Source organism: Trichomycterus rosablanca, chromosome 7, assembly GCF_030014385.1.
Source record: "Trichomycterus rosablanca isolate fTriRos1 chromosome 7, fTriRos1.hap1, whole genome shotgun sequence".
In the NCBI taxonomy this organism is placed as follows: Eukaryota; Metazoa; Chordata; class Actinopteri; order Siluriformes; family Trichomycteridae; genus Trichomycterus; species Trichomycterus rosablanca.
Genome location: NC_085994.1, coordinates 28,119,723 through 28,143,539, shown reverse-complemented (window position 1 = coordinate 28,143,539; position 23,817 = coordinate 28,119,723). Strand labels below are relative to the sequence as shown.

At 37.8% G+C, this 23,817-nt stretch overlaps 1 protein-coding gene across 2 annotated transcripts; it reads right to left on the bottom strand.

Moving 5' to 3' along the window:
• Positions 1 to 257: 257 nt before the first annotated feature.
• wnt5a (wingless-type MMTV integration site family, member 5a) lies at positions 258 to 23,046 on the bottom strand. Of its 2 annotated transcripts, XM_062998558.1 has the most exons (5): positions 22,967 to 23,046; positions 21,242 to 21,489; positions 12,286 to 12,578; positions 2,427 to 2,436; positions 258 to 706 (listed from the first exon to the last, which is right to left on the bottom strand). In XM_062998558.1, the coding sequence occupies exons 1-5, from the start codon at positions 23,044 to 23,046 to the stop codon at positions 258 to 260; spliced, it is 1,080 nt and encodes a 359-aa protein (XP_062854628.1). The 2 variants fall into 2 exon arrangements, with proteins under 2 accessions (XP_062854628.1, XP_062854627.1); XM_062998557.1 differs by lacking the exon at positions 2,427 to 2,436 and having other exon boundaries at positions 258 to 716.
• Between the last annotated feature and the right edge of the window lie 771 nt (positions 23,047 to 23,817).

Below are 23,817 nucleotides of genomic sequence, written 5' to 3'. Positions count from 1 at the left end.
GAGAGGAAAAGAAAATCACAGAAAATAAATACATTTAGTTTCTTTAAACCTATGGTACCTATCTCTTTAATTAAAAAAAGAAGTCTGTGTCTTTTGTAACAGTATAATTGTTTTGACTCTATAAATATAATTTATATAGGTTTTTTTTAACTTTCCTTTCCATTTCACGACATTTCAAAAGGGTCACTCAGCTTCTTTTACTTTAACATTCTAAAACCGGAAAGTGTCGATTCTGCTTCTCAATGAAAATGGAATGACTATTTGCACACAAACTGATCTACGACCCGTGAGCAGCGCTTGCACTTGACGTAGCAGCACCAGTGAAATTTGCAGTGGCAGCGTTCAACAAGTGTGGCCTTAAACTGGTCGTAGCCACGGCCACAGCACATGAGCGCGCAGCCATCCATGCCCTCAGAGGTCTTGTTGCACAGGCGTCCATGTGTACCCAGTGAGCCTGTGCTGCGGTTCTGCATACAGTAGTCTGGACTCGGCTCCACGTATACCAGATCGTTGCTGGTGGGTGGGTTGAACTTGGAGTGTACCTGTACCAGCTTGCCCCGGGCATTTAGCTTCATAGCAGCAGCACTGTCATACTTCTCCTTCAGTGCGTCGCCCACCTTGCGGAAATCAGCTAGTTGTAGCCAGCATGTCTTTAGGCTGCATGAACCTGAAACGCCATGGCACTTGCATGATACGTGGGCCAGGTCTGACACCATCTGTTAAAGAAAGTGACAGGGTAAGTGTGTATGACATGGTAAGTTAATAAATTAACATTTTAATTGTAATTTATTGTCTGTATTACCCTCAACTAATTTGGTTAACGCTGTTGGAAGTAAACTCATGGGAATCATCTAGATTGTTGTGTTGATTACTTTAAATTAACAATTTATTGTACAGTGGGGTCAAAAAGTATTTAGTCAGCCACTGATTGTGCAAGTTCTCCTACTTAGAAAGATGAGAGAGGTCTGTAATTTTCATCATAGGTACACTTCAACTAAGAGACAAAATGAGAAAAAAAAATCCAGGAAATCACATTGTAGGATTTTTAAAGAATTTATTTGTAAATTATGGTGGAAAATAAGTATTTGGTCAATAACAAACAAGCAAGATTTCTGGCTCTCACAGACCTGTAACTTCTTCTTTAAGAAGCTCTTCTGTCCTCCACTTGTTACCTGTATTAATGGCACCTGTTTGACATCGTTATCTGTATAGAAGACACCTGTCCACAGCCTCAAACAGTCAACCATGGCCAAGACCAAAGAGCTGTCGAATGACACCAGGAAGAAAACTGTAGACCTGCACCAGGCTTGGAAGAGTGAATCTACAATAGGCAAGCAGGTTGGTGTGAATAAATCAACTGTGGGAGCAATTGTAAGAAAATGGAAGACATACAAGACCATTGATAATCTCCCTCGATCCCATGGGGTCAAAATTATCATGAGAACGGTGAGCAAAAATCCCAGAACTACACGGAGGGACCTGATGAATGACCTGCAGAGAGCTGGGACCAAAGTAACAAAGGCTACCATCAGTAAACACACTACGCCAAGAGGGACTCAAATCCTGCAGTGCCAAGCGTGTCCCCCTGCTTAAGCCAGTACATGTCCAGGCCCGTCTGAAGTTTGCCAGAGAGCATATGGATGATCCAGAAGAGGATTGGGAGAATATCATGTGGTCAGATGAAACCAAAATGGAACTTTTTGGTAAAAACTCAACTCTGAACAATGCTGAGTTGCACACCATACCTACTGTGAAGCATGGGGGTGGAAACATCATGCTTTGGGGCTGTTTTTCTGCAAAGGGGACAGGACGACTGATCCGTGTTAAAGGAAGAATGAACGGGGCCATGTATCGTGAGATTTTAAGCCAAAACCTCCTTCCATCAGTGAGAGCATTGAAGATGGAACGTGGCTGGGTCTTCCAGCATGACAATGATCCCAAACACACCGCTTGGGCAACGAAGGAGTGGCTCCGTAAAAAGCATTTCAAGGTCCTGGAGTGGCCTAGCCAGTCTCCAGACCTCAACCCCATAGAAAATTTGTGGAGTCCATGTTGCCCAGCGACAGCCCCAAAACATCACTGCTCTAGAGGAGATCTGCATGGAGGAATGGGCCAAAATACCAGCTACAGTGTGTGCAAACCTGGTGAAGACTTACAGGAAACGTTTGACCTCTGTCATTGCCAACAAAGGTTATGTTACAAAGTATTGAGTTGAACTTTTGTTATTGACCAAATACTTATTTTCCTTATATGCTTACTTATAATTACCTTATATTATACTTATATGTGATTTTCTGGATTTTTTTTTTCTCATTTTGTCTCTCATAGTTGAAGTGTACCTATGATGAAAATTACAGACCTCTCTCATCTTTCTAAGTAGGAGAACTTGCACAATCAGTGACTGACTAAATACTTTTTGGCCCCACTGTAAATGGTCTGATATTCTACCAGGACATACAAATATACAAACATTTCTGCTAAACAAATAACACAAGTGCATTTTAATGAAGGAAAAATAGGTTTCTAGTGCTTCATTTAATCAAATTTGAGTTCTGGGTTGTACTGCTTACCCACCATATTCAAAAGACACACTGCTCTTAAATATACTGGGACAGTATGGAAAATGTGGAAAAAAAATGCAGTGACTTACATTTACTTCGAATTTTATTTCACTGCAGACAGTATGAACCCAATATATGTCAAGTTATGTCTGGTTAGCTTAATTTTATTTATGGTACATCCATTTCTGCAATGTAAACATTCAAAAAAAGTTAAGATGGTAAAGCATTTACCACGATGAATTCGTTTGTGTCCATCCCAGATGCCTCAGAGAACCAAAGAACTCAACACTGCTTATGGACATGGTTAACAAAGGGTTCTTTTTTTGCACAGTAAAGTTTTAAGTGCCATTTGTAAATGCAACATACAACGTATTGTAGTGCTAGACAAAGGTTTACTAAAGTAATCCCTTGCAAAGGTATATTTGCAAGGGTGGTTATATCAGACGCTGATGAATGATGTTTTTAATGCAGTGAGGAATCAGAGATCACAGGTGTTCAGTTTAGGCATGTGCTTTTGCCCTTTACAGACCTGCCAACCTTGAAAGAATTTTATGAGTACATGAGTCCACCACCAATGTGCACTCCACCACTGCCTGCCTACCAATTAGATTGCGGAAGCAAGCGTAATACTTTCACTCAAGTTTTATTATCAGAACAGCTTGACAACGGTGTTGCGGTCATTACAATAACAATACAGATTAACTGTAGAACACATTAACTTCTTTAAACTGTTTTTGCTATCTGCTTGTTGCTTCACATGGGCTGTGTGTAAGCAACATTGAAATGTAGCCCAATGCTTTGCTTTCCTTAGTTACTCCATAAGCATATACTTGTAAACCATTACTTTTGGACAGTTATTGCAATCACACCACACACCCGACATTGCATTGAAAGCAAACTATTGTACAAGAGGTATAGCCCATGGAAACTCCTTCCACCTGAGAATTTTGTCAGAAATTAAAGTAAACTGAAGACATTCTTTGTAAATAAATAAATAAAATCAGTTTTCTATGTACAAACAACAAAAGAACATTCAAATTTATCATGCATAATGTTTAGACAGTTGCATTTGTTAACTTGTTAATGGTTGCAGAGTTGGCTTTTTTAAGTAGTGTGACACTGAAAGTCTCTGTGTAACAAACTCATATTGAATAGATGAACCTAGTAACCTTGAGTGGTTAACAACACTGTCGGGTTAATATTGGTCTAACTCAACGTCTTAATTTTACCTTTTCAATGTTATCGGCTCAACGGGCGAAAGGGGATTACCATTTGAACAACATATTTTACATCGTTGATAAAATCTGATAAAAACCTCACGAACAGTTTGTAGCGTCTTTCTCAATAATGCACAAAAAACGTGGCGACACTCCCATAGAGAACCGTTGGAAAGGGGGCGGGACATTTTTTCTGCGCAGCTTCCGGGTTGTGGAGCTCTGTATAGTTCCAAACATCCCATAGTGCCCCATTCATTTCCACTACTTATCAAGCATTTTTAGCTGTATGTTGCTTTGTTTTAAAAAAATTATGAATTTAATGTCATTAATATACTTAATACTGTTATTGTTTAGCATTTGCTCAGCACTAAATGTTACATGTTTATCTTAATTAATAGGTATAACTGAATTTAGCTTAGTCAGTTAAGCTTAATTAATGACACGAGTCTTTTCACCTAAAATGAGTTGATTAATCAAGAGTCTTGTTACAGAAATGATCATAAAACATTAGAACCACAATAAATCATTATACTTTTACTTTCATACTTAAGTACATTTGAAGGTAAATTTAGTTTAGTACTTTAGTGGAGGTAAAGAGTATTTTTACTTTTACTACTACATTTACTGTAATATGTAATATGTTACCTTGGATATCTCTACTTTAACTCAACTGCATGGTTTGTGTACCTTGTCCACCACTTACATTAGACAAAATGAACTTGTGCATATTCATAATGAATTCATTAATGTATTACATGTAGGAATCAATTATTAATCACTCATGAAATAAGACATGAATGAATGCTATTTCCTGCGCGTTGCGAGAAGTCCCATTCATACTGCAGTCAGTGGCGGGTCTCATCATTAATACGGTCTCTGACAGAAGCGCGAAGCCAGGCGAGGCGGGGTGGTTGGGTGAAATTGAAGCGCTCTGATTGGCCGAAAGCACTCCGCTCACGCGCAGATCTCTGTGGCTCAGCGGCGGAATCAAATTTAGTGACAACCTGGTGACAACTTGACTGAAACTGGCGAAATGCAAGATCAAACGATATGCGTACTTTAGAACATGGAATTGTACAAGCGTACTAGGAGGTCAAAATGCATGCCCGTTATGCAAAATGCGTACATGTTGGCAGGTCTGCCTTTTACGCACTGCAATTCCTTCAAATTCTTTAAAGGGTTTAATGTTGTTATGTAAACATATGCAAATCAAACCAAGAAATACAGTGTATCACAAAAGTGAGTACACCCCTCACATTTCTGCAAATATTTTATTATATCTTTTCATGGGACAACACTATAGAAATAAAACTTGGATATAACTTAGAGTAGTCAGTGTACAACTTGTATAGCAGTGTAGATTTACTGTCTTCTGAAAATAACTCAACACACAGCCATTAATGTCTAAATGGCTGGCAACATAAGTGAGTACACCCCACAGTGAACATGTCCAAATTGTGCCCAAAGTGTCAATATTTTGTGTGACCACCATTATTATCCAGCACTGCCTTAACCCTCCTGGGCATGGAATTCACCAGAGCTGCACAGGTTGCTACTGGAATCCTCTTCCACTCCTCCATGATGACATCACGGAGCTGGTGGATGTTAGACACCTTGAACTCCTCCACCTTCCACTTGAGGATGCGCCACAGGTGCTCAATTGGGTTTAGTCCATCACCTTTACCTTCAGCTTCCTCAGCAAGGCAGTTGTCATCTTGAAGGTTGTGTTTGGGGTCGTTATCCTGTTGGAAAACTGCCATGAGGCCCAGTTTTCGAATGGAGGGGATCATGCTCTGTTTCAGAATGTCACAGTACATGTTGGAATTCATGTTTCCCTCAATGAACTGCAGCTCCCCAGTGCCAGCAACACTCATGCAGCCCAAGACCATGATGCTACCACCACCATGCTTGACTGTAGGCAAGATACAGTTGTCTTGGTACTTCTCACCAGGGCGCCGCCACACATGCTGGACACCATCTGAGCCAAACAAGTTTATCTTGGTCTTGTCAGACCACAGGGCATTCCAGTAATCCATGTTCTTGGACTGCTTGTCTTCAGCAAACTGTTTGCGGGCTTTCTTGTGCGTCAGCTTCCTTCTGGGATGACGACCATGCAGACCGAGTTGATACATGACACCAGGGAGGGACGACGACACATTTGGGCACAATTTGGACATGTTCACTGTGGGGTGTACTCACTTATGTTGCCAGCTATTTAGACATTAATGGCTGTGTGTCGAGTTATTTTCAGAAGACAGTAAATCTATACTGCTATACAAGCTGTACACTGACTACTCTAAGTTATATCCAAGTTTCATGTCTATAGTGTTGTCCCATGAAAAGATATAATGAAATATTTGCAGAAATGTGAGGGGTGTACTCACTTTTGTGATACACTGTATGCAAATCCCTTCCAATCATTCTTTGATGAGCATTGTTTTCAAACACATTGTCTGCATTTTTACATAACAACTAGGATAATGACCTGTGTCATAACAGTCATGGGACTCCACACCATATAAAAGCTAATGAAAACAGATAACAAAACTGAGAACAAGAAAGGATATCAGACTTTTGATAGCCCACTAAAGGCCACATGAGTAGTATAACTATGGTTTATTTATTTATTTGGATGCTTTTTTCAAAGGTTTTTGCACCTTTTTTTCGTAACAGGAAAGGATGCAACAAATAAGGATCCATCCAGAATTGGTTGATCAAGAATTTGTGGTATAATTTAGATGACTTGTTCTGGCTTAGACAAAACAATTTTACATACAAACACAATTTCCAGAAAAGTTGGAACGTTTGGTGAAATGCAATGAAGAAAAAAATCAATCGAATCTTCATTTAACTGACAAAAAATAGATAGAATTTGCTAAAAAATTTTAATGCTTCAGTTATTAGAAACTTAATATAAAAGTTTAATGAAGCGTAACAGTGACTCAAAGCACAAAAAGTCCACAAGGAGATGCAATGGTGTCATCTAAAGAGAAATGTTATTTTCTCAAATCGTCTCATCAGCAGCTGTAGAAAATTTTACCAGTTATTAAATATATTAATATATAATAATATATGCATTACAAAAACTATTCAAATACAAAGTAGTATTCCGCCTTTGGGTATTCAGGCTTATTAATGGCTTGTTCATTGTTCCTTTAATTGTACAACCCCAAATCAGAAAAAGTTGGGACAGTATGGAAAATGTAAATAAAATAAAAATGTACTTTGACTTTTATTTGATTACAGACAGTTTGAACCCAAGATATTTCATGTTTTGTCTGCTCAACTTCATTTAGTTTGTTAATATACCTCCATTCCTATATTTAGGCCTGCAACACATTCCAAAAAAGTTGGGACGGGGGCAATTTAGGGCTAGAGGTGAAAAAACTAAATAATGATGCAATTCCAAACAGGTGATGTCAACAGGTAATTGTAATCATAGTTTGGTACAAAAGCAGCATCCAGGAAAGGCCGAGTCTCTGATGAGCAAAGATGACCAGAGGATCTTCAGTTTGTCAACAAATGTGTAAAAATTACCGTAATGTTTAAAAACAATGTACCTTAAAGAAAGATTGGAAGGGATTTGCATATTTCTCCCTCTACAGTGCATAATATCATTAAACGATTCAAGGAATCGGGAGGAATTATAGTGCGTAAAGGCCAAAGCCTCTAGCTTAAGCTGAACGCCCGTGATCTTCGATCGCTCAGACGGCACTGCATCAAGAACCACCACTCAACAAGAGCTGATATAACCACATGGGCAAGGGATTTATTTGGCAAACCTTTGTCAAGCACTACAATACAGAGGTACATGCAAATTGTAATAAAAAAGCACAATTAAATAAAAGTCAAAGTAAATGCAAGAAACTGTGTTTTTTTTTATTATTTGCATTTTCCATGCTGTCCCAACTTTTTCTGATTTGGGGTTGTATCTATCTATGTTGTTGCTGGCCTTTCTCCCCTCTTTTACCTTAAACTCTTCCAAGCATAATTGTTTTTTTTCTAATGAATGTGTTTTTTGAATGAGTGTTTATTTATTTACAATAAAAGCTGGTGTTTTATTGTTCATTTTGTAAACTGCAAATAAGAAATACGAAACTGCACAATGGCATGAACATTTCTATCTGCTATTATTTCATTTGATTTCCTTGGACCAAAATGATCTAATTACCCATACTGATTGATTCATTCAGTCAGAACTGACTTAAGGGATGTGATTTATCATTTTAATGTGCACTTGCCTCAGTAGGCTACAGATGTTCTTTTGATGCAGTGAAAACTAATTTGGTGAAGAAATAAAAAAAAAAAAGACATCATGATCAGATCTGGTCAGTGCTTCAGAAACAGAGAGATCAAAGGAACTGGCTTTAAAAGGAGCAGACCCAGCAAGCTGTTAGCCAGGTGGGAACTGATAGGAGTCAGATCAGACTGACCTGCTATTTTATTATTCACATAGTTTCACATTTACTTCCATAAAGCATGCTGATGGAAAACACTGTAAATACATTATTGCTAGATGTCTATTTTGTAAAATGCCTTAATGTTAATCTAATTTTACCTTATAGAAATTAAAAGAACCATAGTACTTAGCAAAAGCCACTACTTACTTCAGAGAGGTTTAATTACAATCACATTGGCCATTAGAATTTGGCTGTTATTTTTTACATAACAACTAGAATAATGATTTGTGTCCGAACAGTCATGAGACTCCCCACCATATAAAAGCTAATAAACACGAACAACAAAACTGAGAACATGAAATGACATTTTTGATAGCCCACTAAAGGGCACAAGAGTAATAGAAACTATGGTTTACTTATTTATTGTTTGTTTATTAGAATTTTAACATCATGTTTTACACTTTGGCTACATTCATGACAGGAACAGTAGTTACTCATTGCACAAGGTTTATCAGTTCACAAGGTTATATCAAACAGTCATGGACAATTTAGTATCTCCAATTCACCTCACTTGCAGGAAACCCACACGGACACGGGAAGAACATGCAAACTCCACACAGAAAGGACCCAGACCGCCCCACCTGGGGATCAAACCCAGGACCTTCTTGCTGTGAGGCGACAGTGCTACCAACCTAGCCACAATGCCGCCCTGTTTATTTATTTACTTGAATGCTTTTTTCACAAGTTTTTTTGCAGCTGGATTTTTGGTCATTGGAAAGGATGCAACAAATAAGGATCAATCCATTAGAATTTTTTTATCAACACTTTGTGGTATAATTTAGATGACTTGTTGTGGCTTAGACAAAACCATTCTACATACAAATCCCATTTCCAGAAAAGTTGGAACGTTTGGTAAAATGCAATAAAGAAAAAATTCAATCAAATCTTCATTTAACTGACAAAAAATAGAAAGATAATATTTCAGTGTTTTCACTGATCAACTTCATTGTAGTACGTAAATATAAACAAATTAGAATTTAATAACTGCAACACACTCCGAGACAGGAAAAATAAGATTTAAAAGTTGATAGTATATTTAAGTTACAGGGTTTGCAAACATTACACTATGCTGGTGAATTGGTAACAGGTGAGAAAATCATGATTGGGTATAAAAGGGGGATCCACCAAAGGATCTGTCTGTATAAGCAATGATGGGTCATGGCTCATCACTTTGTGCCAAACTTCATGAGAGAATTTCAATTAGTTCAAAAAGAACATCTCAATGCAAATTGGTCATCATCTACCTTAAATAACATTGTAAAAAGTCCAGGAAATCTGAAAAAATCTTAGTTCATGTAGAACAAGAACAGAAACCACTATTGAATGTGTGTGACCTTCATGCCCTTAGATGACACTGCGTGACAAACCGTTATGCTACTGTGATAACTACAGCCACATGGGCTCAGGAGTACTTCAGAAAACTTTTGTCACTTTACATAGTCCACAAACAAAAACCCAGACATAAATTCTATACAGAAATACCACCAAGTCCTCTGGTCCCAAACCAATCTTATATGAACTAAAATACAGTGTAGCATTAAAAAAAAAAGTCAACAACTGTCATGGTATGGGGGTGCAGGGGTGACTTGCATATGGGTGACTTTGCAACTGAAGTACAAGAGCACTTCAGAAAACCAGTCACTTATCACAGTCCATCACTGCTATGCAGAAATGTCTAGTTCTCTGGACACACACTTATCTCTGATGGTCCAAAAGACAGTGGAATCATGTGCTGTGGTCAGGGGAGTCCACAGTTCAGCTTGCTTTTGGGAAAAACAAATGTGAAATTCTCTGTGCATAAAAAAAGAACATTCAGACCTTTATCAGTAAAAGGTGCAAAAGTCAACAACTCAGGGGTAAGGGGTGTATGGGGGTGCATTGTATATGTGATGGTATAAGCATATATTGGTATATTAGAGAGACATGCTGCTATTTGACATCTTTTGATTATTTCAGCAAGACAATGCAAGGCCTTATTCTGTACAAGCTACAACAGTATGGCTTTATAGATACAGATCTGAATCCTGTTGAAAATGTACGGTGCAGCATGAAGAGAGTCAGACGACGGTGACCATGGACAGTTGAGCAGCTTAAGTCAAGCAGGAATAGACAAAAAAATCCACCTTGCAAAACTGCTACAATTAGTGTTCTCAGTTCCCAAACTATTAAAAAGTCTGATTGATGGACAAGATAATAAAACACAGGGGTAAACACACCTTTGTCCCAGTTTTTTGGAAGTGTGTTGCAGGCAGCAAATTCTAAATGTGTTTATTTTTACAAAATAAAATGTTGATAATTAAAAATATTGGACATCTTTTATTTTTACTTTTTCAGTTAAATAGTTTTTCAAGAGAATGAACACATCACAGATTCTTTTTATTGCATTTTATGAAAATGTTCCTATCTGGAAATAAGGTTTGTAAATACACACAGTACTGTGAAAAAGTCGTAGATCACCGCTAGCTTTGTTGTTTTAGCAAAATTTTAATGACTATATTTGTAACTTTTTTTGGATACAGAAAATACAGTAAATATGTACAAAAAATTTACAAATCTGAAAAAATGGCTTCTACAGGCAGGTATTTAGTGTGATTTTCCCATGAAACATCTTGAACTCTTTTGGGGAAAATGAAGTTTTCTGATGAATCGTTCAGTTTATTATACAACACTTCTTTTTCTTCTCATTTTAGGCTCTCTTTTATGTTTTCTCTGTCCAGGTACTCCCATACTGTAATTTTACTGCATTAGCATGTGCTTGGAATCGTTATCATACTGAAAATTAAAACCATTTCCAGTCAGGTGCTTTCCATAATTGGCACAATGAATTAAAACTTGTTTGGTGTACTGTATATGTTTGGTGTTCCAGCTATGAAGCACTAGGAATTTTCATTGAACACATAATAGTTTGTACTGATGTGGGCTCCTGCAGATTGTTTGGGGTGTGAATCTGAGAATAGGGAGTGTTTCATGCTTTGTGGGGCTATTACAAGATCTGAGAATTTTGGGCTGGTATCTATAAATATATTTTTTGCAGTTACATTTTCTGCATTTAGCTGAAGTTTTTATCCAAAGCGACTTACAGTACTGTGACAGTATATTATCTAAGCAATTGAGGGTAAGGAGCCTTGGTCAAGGGCCCAACAGTGGCAACCTGACAGTGGTGGGGCTTAAATCAGCAACCGTTCAATTACTAGTCCAGTGCTCTAAGTAATGGCTAGGCTACAACTGCCCCTTCTGAAGACTCAAATTGAATTTATATTTTAGAAGATTCTTCAATAATATCTGCTGGGAATAAATACTTGGAAAATTGGGCACAGACCAGTATAATTGCAGGCAAATAATTTTTGAGGGTGAAGGGCTGAGAGTACTTCTTTCCAAGAATGGTCTACAGAGATGGGTTAGGTGGCAGATAAGGTGTATAGACACAAATGGGGCATATATTTAACCTTTTTGGATGGTAAGAGTTGGGGTGTACTATTTAGGAGGTTTAGGTATTTAACAAGCCAGAATTTGACTGTTGAACTGATATTGTGGAGGTATGGGATGAGAGTGGTTTACATACAAAGATCATACAAAGAAACACTTTTGACCCATCATGCCTCTAACAAGAATAAAGATGACTGATGACTTTATTATGACTAACGAATAAAATTAAAGTTGCATTTTTATTTAATTTTTATGTTTTACCACCACTTTATTCCAGTCAGGATTACGGTGGGTCTGGTTTCCCCTGGAATCACTGGGGGCAATGTAGTAACACAACCCTGACAACACCAATCCATTCCAGGGCCTTGGCTTCCGCCCCCACTCCCTAGACATAGGCAATTATGTTTGTATTTAGATGCAACTCCAGCACCGCCAGGGACTTTAACCCTGGATTCCAGCATTAGTGGGCTACCGCAAGTGACTGCTGCACCACTGAGTGCTAAATGAATGCAATCAAGTCAATGATCGTTACATTACTGATTTACCTTTCGAAATGTTTTTAAACTTCACCAGCATCATTAGCATGGTTTTCCTGACGTAAGAACTTAAAGAAATGCTTACCCTCCGTCCCGCTTCATTGTTATGTAGGTTCATCAAGAGCCGTGCGCTCTCCATGGAGCTCTTTTCATGGGTCTTCTCTCGCTCACGTGCATCCACAAATTCTTTGCTGAAGCGGTACCCATAGTTCAGGTTGTCTCCACATCCTCCCCAGAGCCAATCCCTGGGAAGATCCTTGGGCCGAGCCGCCCTGCTACACCCGCAGCTTGACAACTCCCCCTCTCTGCATGCTCGGCTCACTGCGTTCACGACACCTGCCGCACTGATCGCATATGTAAATGCTGCCTCACGACTTCCTGCATACACAAAAAACTAAATTATGTATAGCAGAGGAAATATAAAGATTAAAGATCAGTAGTACTTAAACTACGCATAAATTGGGTCAATGTTTGTGATAACTGTCCCTAATTTTTGCTGATAACTGCTGAATCTAAACATCATTCGAATAGATTCTGTCAATACAAATTTTAAAAAGGGCAACATTTAGAATAATTTTATGATGTGTCACACCCTTGTAGCATTTGCAAAGAAGCAGTCCCATATCATGGTGCTTTAACTCCCATATTTGTGTAGGTATGCCATTCTTGGGATCATACATGCAAAACTTCTAGAAATGAAGATAAAAGCAATGCAATGCATTAACTGTTGTTTTTTCTCTTGCCACATCATTCAGAGTATGTATTTTTATTCTTATGCCAAGTTCACACTACATGACTTTCGAAGTTGTCAGGTCGCTGTACAGTTCACACTACATGACTGGATCTCTTGTAATCGGGAGTCTTTCAAGTCAACTGATCTTGTTTTTCAACACGACTGATCGGCAATAGGGGGTTTCACACTACACCAACTGGAATCGCGCGCAAGCTTCTCTGGTCTCCCAAACTACGTCGTCACGAAAACAAACGTGAGACATGACGAGGGGTTTAATGATACCATGTCCAAAAATACACGTCAACAAGAAGTGAGCAATCAAAGTTTGTGCGCTGATGTGCAGAATAATATCAAGGAGAAAAAATAAATGAATGAGTGGATTGGGATACATGGCCAGAAAGAATTGTCTGTTCTATAGTGAGTTAAAGGTTAATAAATATTTTTTGCAATGCAACATTGGTGTTATGTTTTGTAGAGAACGATAAGGTCGGAGATACTGTAAAACTTGTGTGTGCCCCGTCCCACCTTTTTACAACTCCTCGTATCTTGTGTTCTCATTGGCTGTTTGGAATCGCACTCATTGCCAGTCGGCCGACTCATATCCAGATATTTAGCAAGCTAGATATATAACTTCAGTAGCGATTGAAAGCTGAGTTTTGATCGCCGAGCGAACACAGAGTTTCTCCCGAGCCGGCAAATCTAGCACCGACCAGTCGGCGAGCGAGAATCAGGGCAAAAATCGTGTAGTGTGAAATAGGCATTAGTCTTAGAGCATGTCTTTTATTACCTTTACTTGCAGATTATTCAACCAATTGTTCTGACAGGTATGTTTAGGGTGTATACTTTGGTTTTGTAGGTTTTTTCCCCTATTCCAGTGTTGATTAATCATGAATGATTATTTCATAATTTCTAACCAATGACAACATCTAATAATGAATTAACAAAGTGCATTTGCACACTATTGTTTGCAGCATTAATACTTTTTTAATCTTTGCAATGAAAACAAAACGTATCAGTGTAAGCTTTTAACTGGTACCTTCTCGTTATGGAAATTACATTCATTTGCACAATGACTAGGAAAGTAAAACAGCAAAATACAGTTGCTAACCTGTTGTTTTTTATCTGAACTTACATATTATTTGTTTATTTCTATGCTACATTTCCAATATATGTTTTGTGTATATTATATTAACTCATGACTTGACTCGGACTCTAGCCTAAAGACTTGTGACTTGACTGACTCGTATTTTGTGACCTGTGAACATCTCTGTGATATACACAGTGAAGGACTAGCGTTTAGACTGCTGTGCCACCCAAACACAGATCATTACTAATTGTTGTTCAGGTAATAATATACCACACTTATCTAGTGAGTTCCTGGGATATTCTGTGTAAATGCAACATACAGAGACGTGTACAAATCAATTATCAAAATAAGTCTAAAAGAAAAAAAAAAGGAATCCAAAATCAGGGCATTACCCATGCGGAATACACTTACTCACATACACAACTGTAGCAAACTATTCTGGCAAATCCATGTTTACAAGAGGCTCCAAATGGCAGTAAATTAAATGAGGGGACATTTGGATAGATAAATCCTTCCTCTTGTCTATAGAAGTAATCATGTCCCTAAAGGCACAAGGGTGATCCAGAAATAAAACAATGCCCCCTGCTGGTACAGAGACATTTAAGGAACCACCAGTTACAATGAAAGAAAAATTTAGCTTAATAAATGGGGATTTCTTAGTTTTTTTTCTTCATAGAAAGAGATTTGAAATGTAACACTAAGGATTTAGAAAGCTTCCTGTACCTCAGCTGAACAAAGCAAACACACTGTCCACAATCCAGGTGATGAAATAAATGCAAGTGAGATAAAAGGCACTTTATGGAATAAACATTTGAACATAATCCAGATGGAAATGATTTTTGGGAAAGGTTAGCCAAGCAAAGAAAAGGTTTTTTTCCCTGCATTTTAGAAAGACTGTAGGAGATTGCTGAACTGTTGATAGATGTTATTCTCAGGACGCCTTCTCTCCTTCCATCCAAACCATTTTCCGTCTCCTTATTGACCCAATGTTTAGTCCAGAACAGGCTGAGCTAAATGGTGTGAACAGTGTGTCTTGGTCCTCACAGTAAAGAGTTTCACGAACAGAATTAATGAATATTGGCACAACTAGTTCTATTATGTGCTTTGCTATTATTATAACAAATATGAAAAACATAAAACACTCAATTTGTGTTTTATAATAAACAAAAAAAAAACATTACTTTTGGTAATAACCCATTTACAGCACTATAGAAGCACTTTATATATATTCTACACTGATCAGCAAAAACATTAAAACCACCTCCTTATTTCTACACTCACGGTCCATTTTTTCAGCTCCACTTACCATATACAAGCACTTTGTAGTTCTACAATTACTTACTTTAGTCCATCTGTTTCTCTGCATGCTTTGTTAACCCCCTTTCATGCTGTTCTTTAGTGGTCAGGACTCTCCCAGGACCATCACAGAGTAGCTATTATTTGGGTGGTGGATCATTCTCAGCACTGCAGTGACACCGACATGGTGGTGGTGTGTTAATGTGTGTTGTGCTGGTATGAGTGGATAAGACACAGCAGCGCTGATGGAGTTTTTAAACACCTCACTGTCACTACTGCACTGAGAATAGTCCACCAACCAAAAATATCCAGCCAACAGCGCCTCGTGGGCAGTGTCTTGTGACCACTAATAAAGGTCTAGAAGATGACCAACTCAAACAGCAGCAATAGATGAGTGATTGTCTCTGACTTTACATTGACAAGGTAAACCAACTAGGTAGGAGTGTCTACAACCCCTGGCAAAAATTATGGAATCACCACTCTTGGAAGATGTTCTGTCAATTGTTTAATTTTGTAGAAAAAAAATAAATCACAGACATGCCACAAAACTATCATTTTTCAAAATGTCAACCTTCTGGCATTAAGAAACAATAAAAAAAAGAAACAAATATAATAGTTGTGGTCAGTCACAATTGCTTTTTTTTTAGATCAAGTAGAGGAAAAAAATATGGAATCACTCAAATCTGAGGAAAAAATTATGGAATCACTCTGTAATTTGCAGTTTAAAAACAAAACATCTGCAGCAGATTAGATTTGCTAATTATTCTTCAGTTTAAAAAGAGTGCTTACACCTCGGAGAGCTGTTGCACAAAGCAGATTGTCATGAATCATGGTTCCAACACAAGATATGTCAGTTGAAACAAATGAGAGGATTATAAAACTCCTTCAAGAAGATAAATCATTGTGGAATGTCGCAAAAGATGTTGGTTGTTCCCAGTAAGCTGTGTTTAAAATCTGGACCAAGTACAAACAAAATGGGAAGGTTGTAGAAGGGAAGCACTGGTAGACCAAGTAAGACATCAAAGCATCAAGATAGAAAACTTAAAGCAATATGTCTTGAAAACAGAAAATGCACAACAAAACAAATGAGAAACAAGTGGCCGGAAAGTGGAGTCAATGTCTGTGACTGAACTGTAAGAAATCACCTAAAAGAAATGGGATTTACATACAGAAAAGCCAAACAAAAGCCATCATTAACACCTAAAAAGAAAAGAACAAGGTTAAAGTAGGCTAAAGAAAAGCAATCGTGGACTGTGGGTGACTGGATAAAAGTGATCTTCAGTGATGAATCGCGAATCTGCATTGGGCAAGGTGATGATGCTGGAACTTTTGTTTGGTGTCTGTCCAATGAAATTTATGAAGATAACTGCCTAAAGAAAACATGTTAATTTCCACAGTTGTTGATGATATGGGCCTGCATGTCGGGTAAAGGCACAGGGGAGATGGTCTTCAATAAATGCCAAAGTCCACATTGAAATTTTGGACGCTTTTCTTATTCCATCAGTTGAAAGGATGTTTGGTGATGATGACTTCATTTTTCAAGATGATAATGCATCTTGCCATAGGGCAAAGGACGTGAAAACGTTCCTTCAAGAAAACATATAATGTCAATGGCATGGCCTGCAAATAGTCCGGATCTCAATCCATTTGAAAATCTCTGGTGGAAATTGAAGAAAATGGTCAATGACAAGGTTCCAACCTGCAAAGCTGATCTGGCAACAGCAAGAGACAGTTGAAGGCAGATTGATGAAGAATACTGTTTGTCATTAGTTAACTCCATGCCTCAGAGAGTTTAAACCATTATAAAAGCCAGAGGTGGTGCAACAAAGTAACAATGGTGCAGTGTTTTCTAATGATTCCATAATTTTTTCCTCAGATTTGAGTGATTCCATAATTTTTTCCTCTACTTGATCTAAAAAAAAGCAATTGTGACTGACCACAACTATTATATTTGTTTCTTTTTTTATTGTTTCTTAATGCCAGAGGGTTGACAGTTTGAGAAATGATAGTTTTGTGGCATGTCTGTGATTTATTTTTTTTCTACAAAATTAAACAATTGAAAGAACATCTTCCAAGAGTGGTGATTCCATAATTTTTGCCAGGGGTTGTAATAGACAGTGAGTGGACACAATATTTAAAAACTACAGCAGTGCTGCTGTGTCTGATCCACTCTTACCAGCACAACACACACTAACACACCACCACCATGTCATTTTCACTGCAGTGCTGAGAATGATCCATAACCCAAACAATACCTGCTTTGTGGTGGTCCTGTAGGGGTCCTGAATATTGAAGAACAGGGTGAAAGCAGGTTAAACATTGGTGGACTACAGTAATTGTAGAACTACAAAGTGCTCCTATATGGAAAGTGGAGCTGATAAATTGGACAGTGAGTGTGGAAAAAGGAGGTGGTTTAAATGTTGATCAGTGTATATGGATAAATCTTTTGGGACACCCCTTCTAATTATTGAATTCATGTGTTTAAGATACAACAATTGCAAACAGGTGTGATAAATTATCTGCAGAAAGGAAGGCCCTTTCCTGTTCCAGCATGACTGTGTCCCTGTGCACAAACAAGGTCTCTAAATACATAAAGCATAAGTTGGCTTAAATAAACTGCTGCGAGCTACAGGAAGCCCCTTGGAACAGCTTTAAAATAAACTGGAACATCGGTTGAGGCTTTCTTGACAAACATTATCTTGGGTGAGAGTTTCTTTTAATGTATTGGGCATATGTACTCTTTGTCTTTCACAGTTGTACTTTTGGCATTCATTCAGGATGTGTTTTATGGTGATTGGCCATTAGTGAATGTGACTCCATTGTAGTTCTTGACATAGATTTGCCTAAGTAATCCCTTGCTCATGTGATTATATCAGCTATTGATTGATATCTGATCCCTCAGACGGCACTGCATGAAGAACAGTCATCATGGGTGTTCAGCTTAGGTTTACACCCTTGATTTTACATACTGAAATTCCTCCAGATTCCCTAAAGCGTTTAATGATATTATGCACTGTGGAAGGAGAAATATGCAAATCCCTTCCTAACTTTCTTTAATCTTTCTTTGAGAAACACTGTTTTTACATTATTTTCTCACACATTTTTTAACCTCACTACTAGCCCTAAATTCCCCTGTCCCAACTTTTTGGAATGTGTTACAGGCCTGACATGCAGAAATGGATCTATATAAACAAAAGAAATGAAGTTCAGCGAAAAAGAAATATAGAAATAAAGAAATATATTGAATTCATACTGTCTGCAACTAAATAAAAGTCATAGTAAGTGTAAGAATCAGCAATGTCCATACAACTTTTTTTCTAATCTGGTATCGTATGAAAAAAAGTCTGAATTACATGTATATTCATTTTTCATTTAATTTTCCTCAACCAGGGAAACACTAAGTGCAAGGCAGGAGTACCTAAGACATGGCACCAATCCATTGCATATGTGCCCCCACAGCCAGTCATACCTGTGTAGATTCCCTGCCAGCTAAATCAGATCTCAGTAGTGGTACTTTCACATAATGTGTATAAAATGTATCTACATTATATGTAAATAGATATGTTTAGATATTAGTGCTACAAATAAAAAATATATACTTTTGCCCTTTACCATAATTGCTACTGATTGATAAATTATGTTTAATGATAAAGGTGAGAAAGCTTTGTTAGGTTTTACATGCCAAAATCAATAAATAAAACTAGAATGGAAAAATAGTTAGAGCCATAAAAATTTCTGTCAGCACAACTGGTTCTATAAATCGCAAGTGAAAAGTTTATGGAACCACAAATCGTCCCAGGACACAGATATCATGCAAGATTTTAGAACGCTTTCTGACTGATGAAGTAAGTAAAAAGCCAGAAGTCACCTGAAACGAGTTGCAGGATAACCTCTAATTCTTATTAGTCTCATTGCTGTTGTAGCTAATTAACCACTTTATATAATATATAAGCTAATAAGTACCACTTATTTTTGTTTCAGCCATTAAACTTTAAACATTAAACAGCCATTAAACAGATCCTTATACACTGCATCTTGCAACCATCCACGTTATCTTGGGGAAAAACAGTATTCTGCAACTACTCTTTCATTGCTCTTATGTCCAGTTCTGATGCCTGTGTGCCAATAAAGCCAGTAGGGTCTTTCAACAATGGACAGAATTTAGTATGCACACTTTGACTGGCCTGTGACTGTACAGCCCCACACACGGGTTTCAATGCAATGTGTGTTGTGACACATTCACCTCATCACCAGTAGTAGAATTTAAGCCACAGGAGATCTTCAGCTGATCCGTACCAGATGATATAGCCTTTGTGTCCTTTGGCATCAATGAGTCTTGGGCACTCAACAACCCATCGGACAATCGTCGGTCAGAACTTACTACAGGTGCCTGTACACACCCCTTGATGTTTCGAAGATGCTTCAACCCATTTGTCTGGCCATAACAATCTGACTGTTTGCTGTACTCAACATATGTACAAAAATGAACTACTCTCAGCCCAACATTTAACATAAACCTGGCTGTGATTTGCACAATTGTTAAAAGATAGCAATGGATGTAATGATCTGAGCATACACAGACACTTAAAAGCATACACTCACTCCTGTGTGCACATGGAGCTCAACTTAAAATATCACAGCAGTAAAAGAAAACCTTATTCACCAACTGATGGAAACAGAGATGAATTACAGTTTCATATGTGCAAAAAGTAAAGCAAGATTATTTTCTGCCATTTTTCTTATGGTTACCATACTGAATATGAAAGCTTGATGGAACATACATGAGCTGATAATTGACAGAACACAGAAGACAAACATGCAGAGGAGGTCAGATTCAACAAAATACAACTTCTCAGGACAATAAATAAAAAGTCCCAGTTCTGTTTGAAGAAAACAGCCCCAAAGCATATTTCATAGGTTGTTTTTTTTCACCTTTTAAAATTATGGCCAAAAAGATCAATTTTGGTCTCATCAGACCATAACACATGCTTTTTGGCAGACATGATTGTTTTTGCTAAATGTAGCTGGGTTTGGATATTTTTTGTCTTGTCACCCTATCACACAGCCCAGACATATAAAAAATATGGAACATTGTTGTCACATATAGTACACAACCAGTACCTTCTTTACTACAGTAAATCTGCAGCTCTGTCCTCTTTACCAGCCTCCCTGATCAGTTTGTTTTTCAAAGTTGCACAGATCATAGATCACAATAAAGGTGGACATAAATATGAAATAATTTCTAGACTAAAATTAATCACAGCCACTAAAAATGGCCTACCATGTACCTGCTTTGGACATTAACTCTTTCCAAAAAAGGGAAATAACAATATGATGTGCAAGTATATATGAAAACAAAATGAACAAATGAAAACAACAAATTTACACTTTGTAAAAGGTAATTAGGCATGATTCACTACCAGCATCTGCCAATCATAATGACAGGCTGAATAAAATAGAGTAGTCTCATTTATTTGCTTTGACTTGACCTGGCATGTTTAGTCATTGATTACATTCTGTATAGCTGAAAGAGCTTGCTGTTCATGCACTGCAGCACCTGTGCCCATTCCAAACCTCTAGTTTGGAATTAACAAGTTCATGATGAAGCACCTAATATGTCTGTTATAAAAGCACATGCCAAAAATGTGGTTAAGGCATTTGGACTGATGCACAGCCTAGACCATGTCTCTTTAGCTTTATTAACTTGTCAGGATGTCCTATGATACATGATACATCCCAGATACAGTAGAGTGTTTAATGGATATTATATAGACAGTTGTCTTTCTCAAACCACATTCAGACTGCAGGTAAAATAGCATTTTTCATGAAATATAGATTAAATAGAGAATAATCAGACCTGGGTGCAGATAAACTGTTCACTAAGGCAGCTTGTTTTATATATGTATGATTTGGAATAACACTTACCAATCTGCACCACACGGCCAAACACTGAGGAATTATCCACGGTGCTGCAGTTCCAGCGGCGGTGGCGGAACTGATACTGACACTCACGGATGCCCGTCTTGGCTCCCTCACCAATGTACTGCATGTGATCCTGGTAGAGCTGGCACAACTTTTTTTGTCCTTTGGACAAACCTGCCAGTTGACTGCAGAGCGGCTGTGCACCTATGATGTAAGCTTCAGGAATCAGCAGTGGATTCATAGCCAGAGACCTGTATCACACACACACACACACAGACACACACACACACACACATTCAATTAGTCCACCAGGAAATATGATCTACTGTGGAAATTATACAAGGGGGAAGTGAAGTGACCCCAACAATTTTCGTTGTGAACAAAGTAAATCATTAGCACGTGTGGGCACTCAGAGAACAGCAAAGTTATTCTCTTTCAAAGTGCACTGCTGTCAGCTATAAGTTAGATTTGAACTTAATCAACAGTGTCATCCACATTACAGAGACTCATATAGCCTTGGCTTGGATAGCAATAGTCATTTTGGATTTTAAAAAGTGGCCCTGTGTGTAGTTAAAAAAGTGTAACTGAACATTAGGATCAGGTTTAGATATTACCTGTGCCATTCGCTCTCCAGTGCCTTGATAATTTTACAAGATTTCTTATAACGATACTAGAAATTAAGAGTTCATGTTTGTGTGCACTTTTAAGCAATGTCCAATTTAATTAGAAGGGTTATTTTGAAGAGATACAGTGGCAAGTATCTTATGTAGCATAGGTAAACATGCAGAAATCACAGTGAAATCAGAGTTTTCATCTTGGGCAGGGAGGCCTATTTCAAGTACATGCTCTTCATTTTCCTCCAGTATTTTAAATAAATAAAGACATTATGAGGCAGAATTTATTGCCTCCTTTTTATGTATGGAGTGCAACTAACTTGCTCCATTCAAATCCACAATGAAACCAGATTTAGGCATCATCGTGGAACTGACGGTTAGAATTACTGAGACTCAAACATAGTCAAACCAAAAACCAAAAGGGGTAAACCTGTATTAGGGAATTAAAATAAATAGTTCCTGAATACTGAGCTTTGAAACCATTGGAACGGTTTGCAGCAATTTGTTTTTCCATTAGCCAAAAAGTCTCAAAAGTGCAATATTCAAAACCATAGCGCACAAAACAAACTAAGTAATCAGCAAAAATAGATCCCCCCCACCCCTTTGGTTTGCTTGATATTTGGTCCAAAGTGGACCCATTTTGCCTTTTCTATTAATGGAAATAGAAAGAACAAGTCCATAGAAACACGCAAATACAACCTACGCAGTTCGTGCGTGCACATATTTGAAAATTCATTGAAAAACCTCAGCATTTTATGTTTTATATAATATTCATCATTTTGGTTTGGCAACGCAGGGGAAAAGAAAATAAAGAAGGGGGGAAAAATCAGATCCGACCAAAGGCGACCAAAAGCGTATGTGCTAAGGTCAGCATGTTGTATTTTCTTTTTATAGTCTAAATGTGGTGGGGCACAAGAGACAGAACCACACGGACTTCAGCTATATTGAAGCACTCAAGAAAATGACCAATAAGAAAGAATATGTGGCAAAATAAAAAGGATGACTGAGTCCTCATTTAGTTGATCTATTATCCATGCTAACATCCTTGAAGTCCAACACACGCTGTGCTATGTTTGTTTTACATGGTGTACATACTGTCAGAAGAGACACATACCACCAAGATGTTGCTTCCACCACAACTTGCATGAAGAAGGCCAGGAAAGTAATAACCACTACTCCATGTCGTGTGTCCATGGAGAAAGATGGTCTATTTCTGAAGAACATTCTTACAAAGCAGATCTGAGGAGAAAATTTTTTTTGATTATTTCTTCATGATACATACAGGCCTACACAGTTTAGATTCAGATAATAACACAACAGTAACTTCTTGTGAGCGCGTCACAAGACCCGCGCTGAGTGCTTTAGTTGGCATCCTTGTAGTTTATATGCATGTGAAAGCTGATGTGTCCACTTGTGTTTAAAATTCTGCAGTTTGCGAATACCTGAAGCTCACATATCACATAAAACTAACTGATAGACATGCAGGCCTGAAAAAAACAATACCTTTTAGGCTCTACTTTATAGGGTGCACACCACCATCCAAGACAAATCAGAAAGCAAATTTAAACATCTTCCATCTACTTCATTCGTACTTGTTCTAAATTACCAACAACCGAAATGGCCAAGCCATCTAGAGAACAAAGAATGTGAAAGATATCTGATATTTTGTACAAACACAAGCTTTCTGTGATTTACTGGTTTTTGCAACCTAGAAACCTAGACCCAGAATGGCTGGGTTTATTTCCTCTTCTAAATTGTTTGAGAAAATTCTTTTTGAGGTTTAACATATACCGAGTTCAAAAAACACTGTTCAGCTGGTGGTAACATAACAGCTATTTTATGGTCAGTTCTCTATTACGCACAAAAAGCCCAACATTTATTTAATTGAGGTGTCTAGAATTTAGAGATCCGGAACATTTGAAGCTAACCTGTACATGTGCTTGCTTTTAGGAGACCTAGAAATAA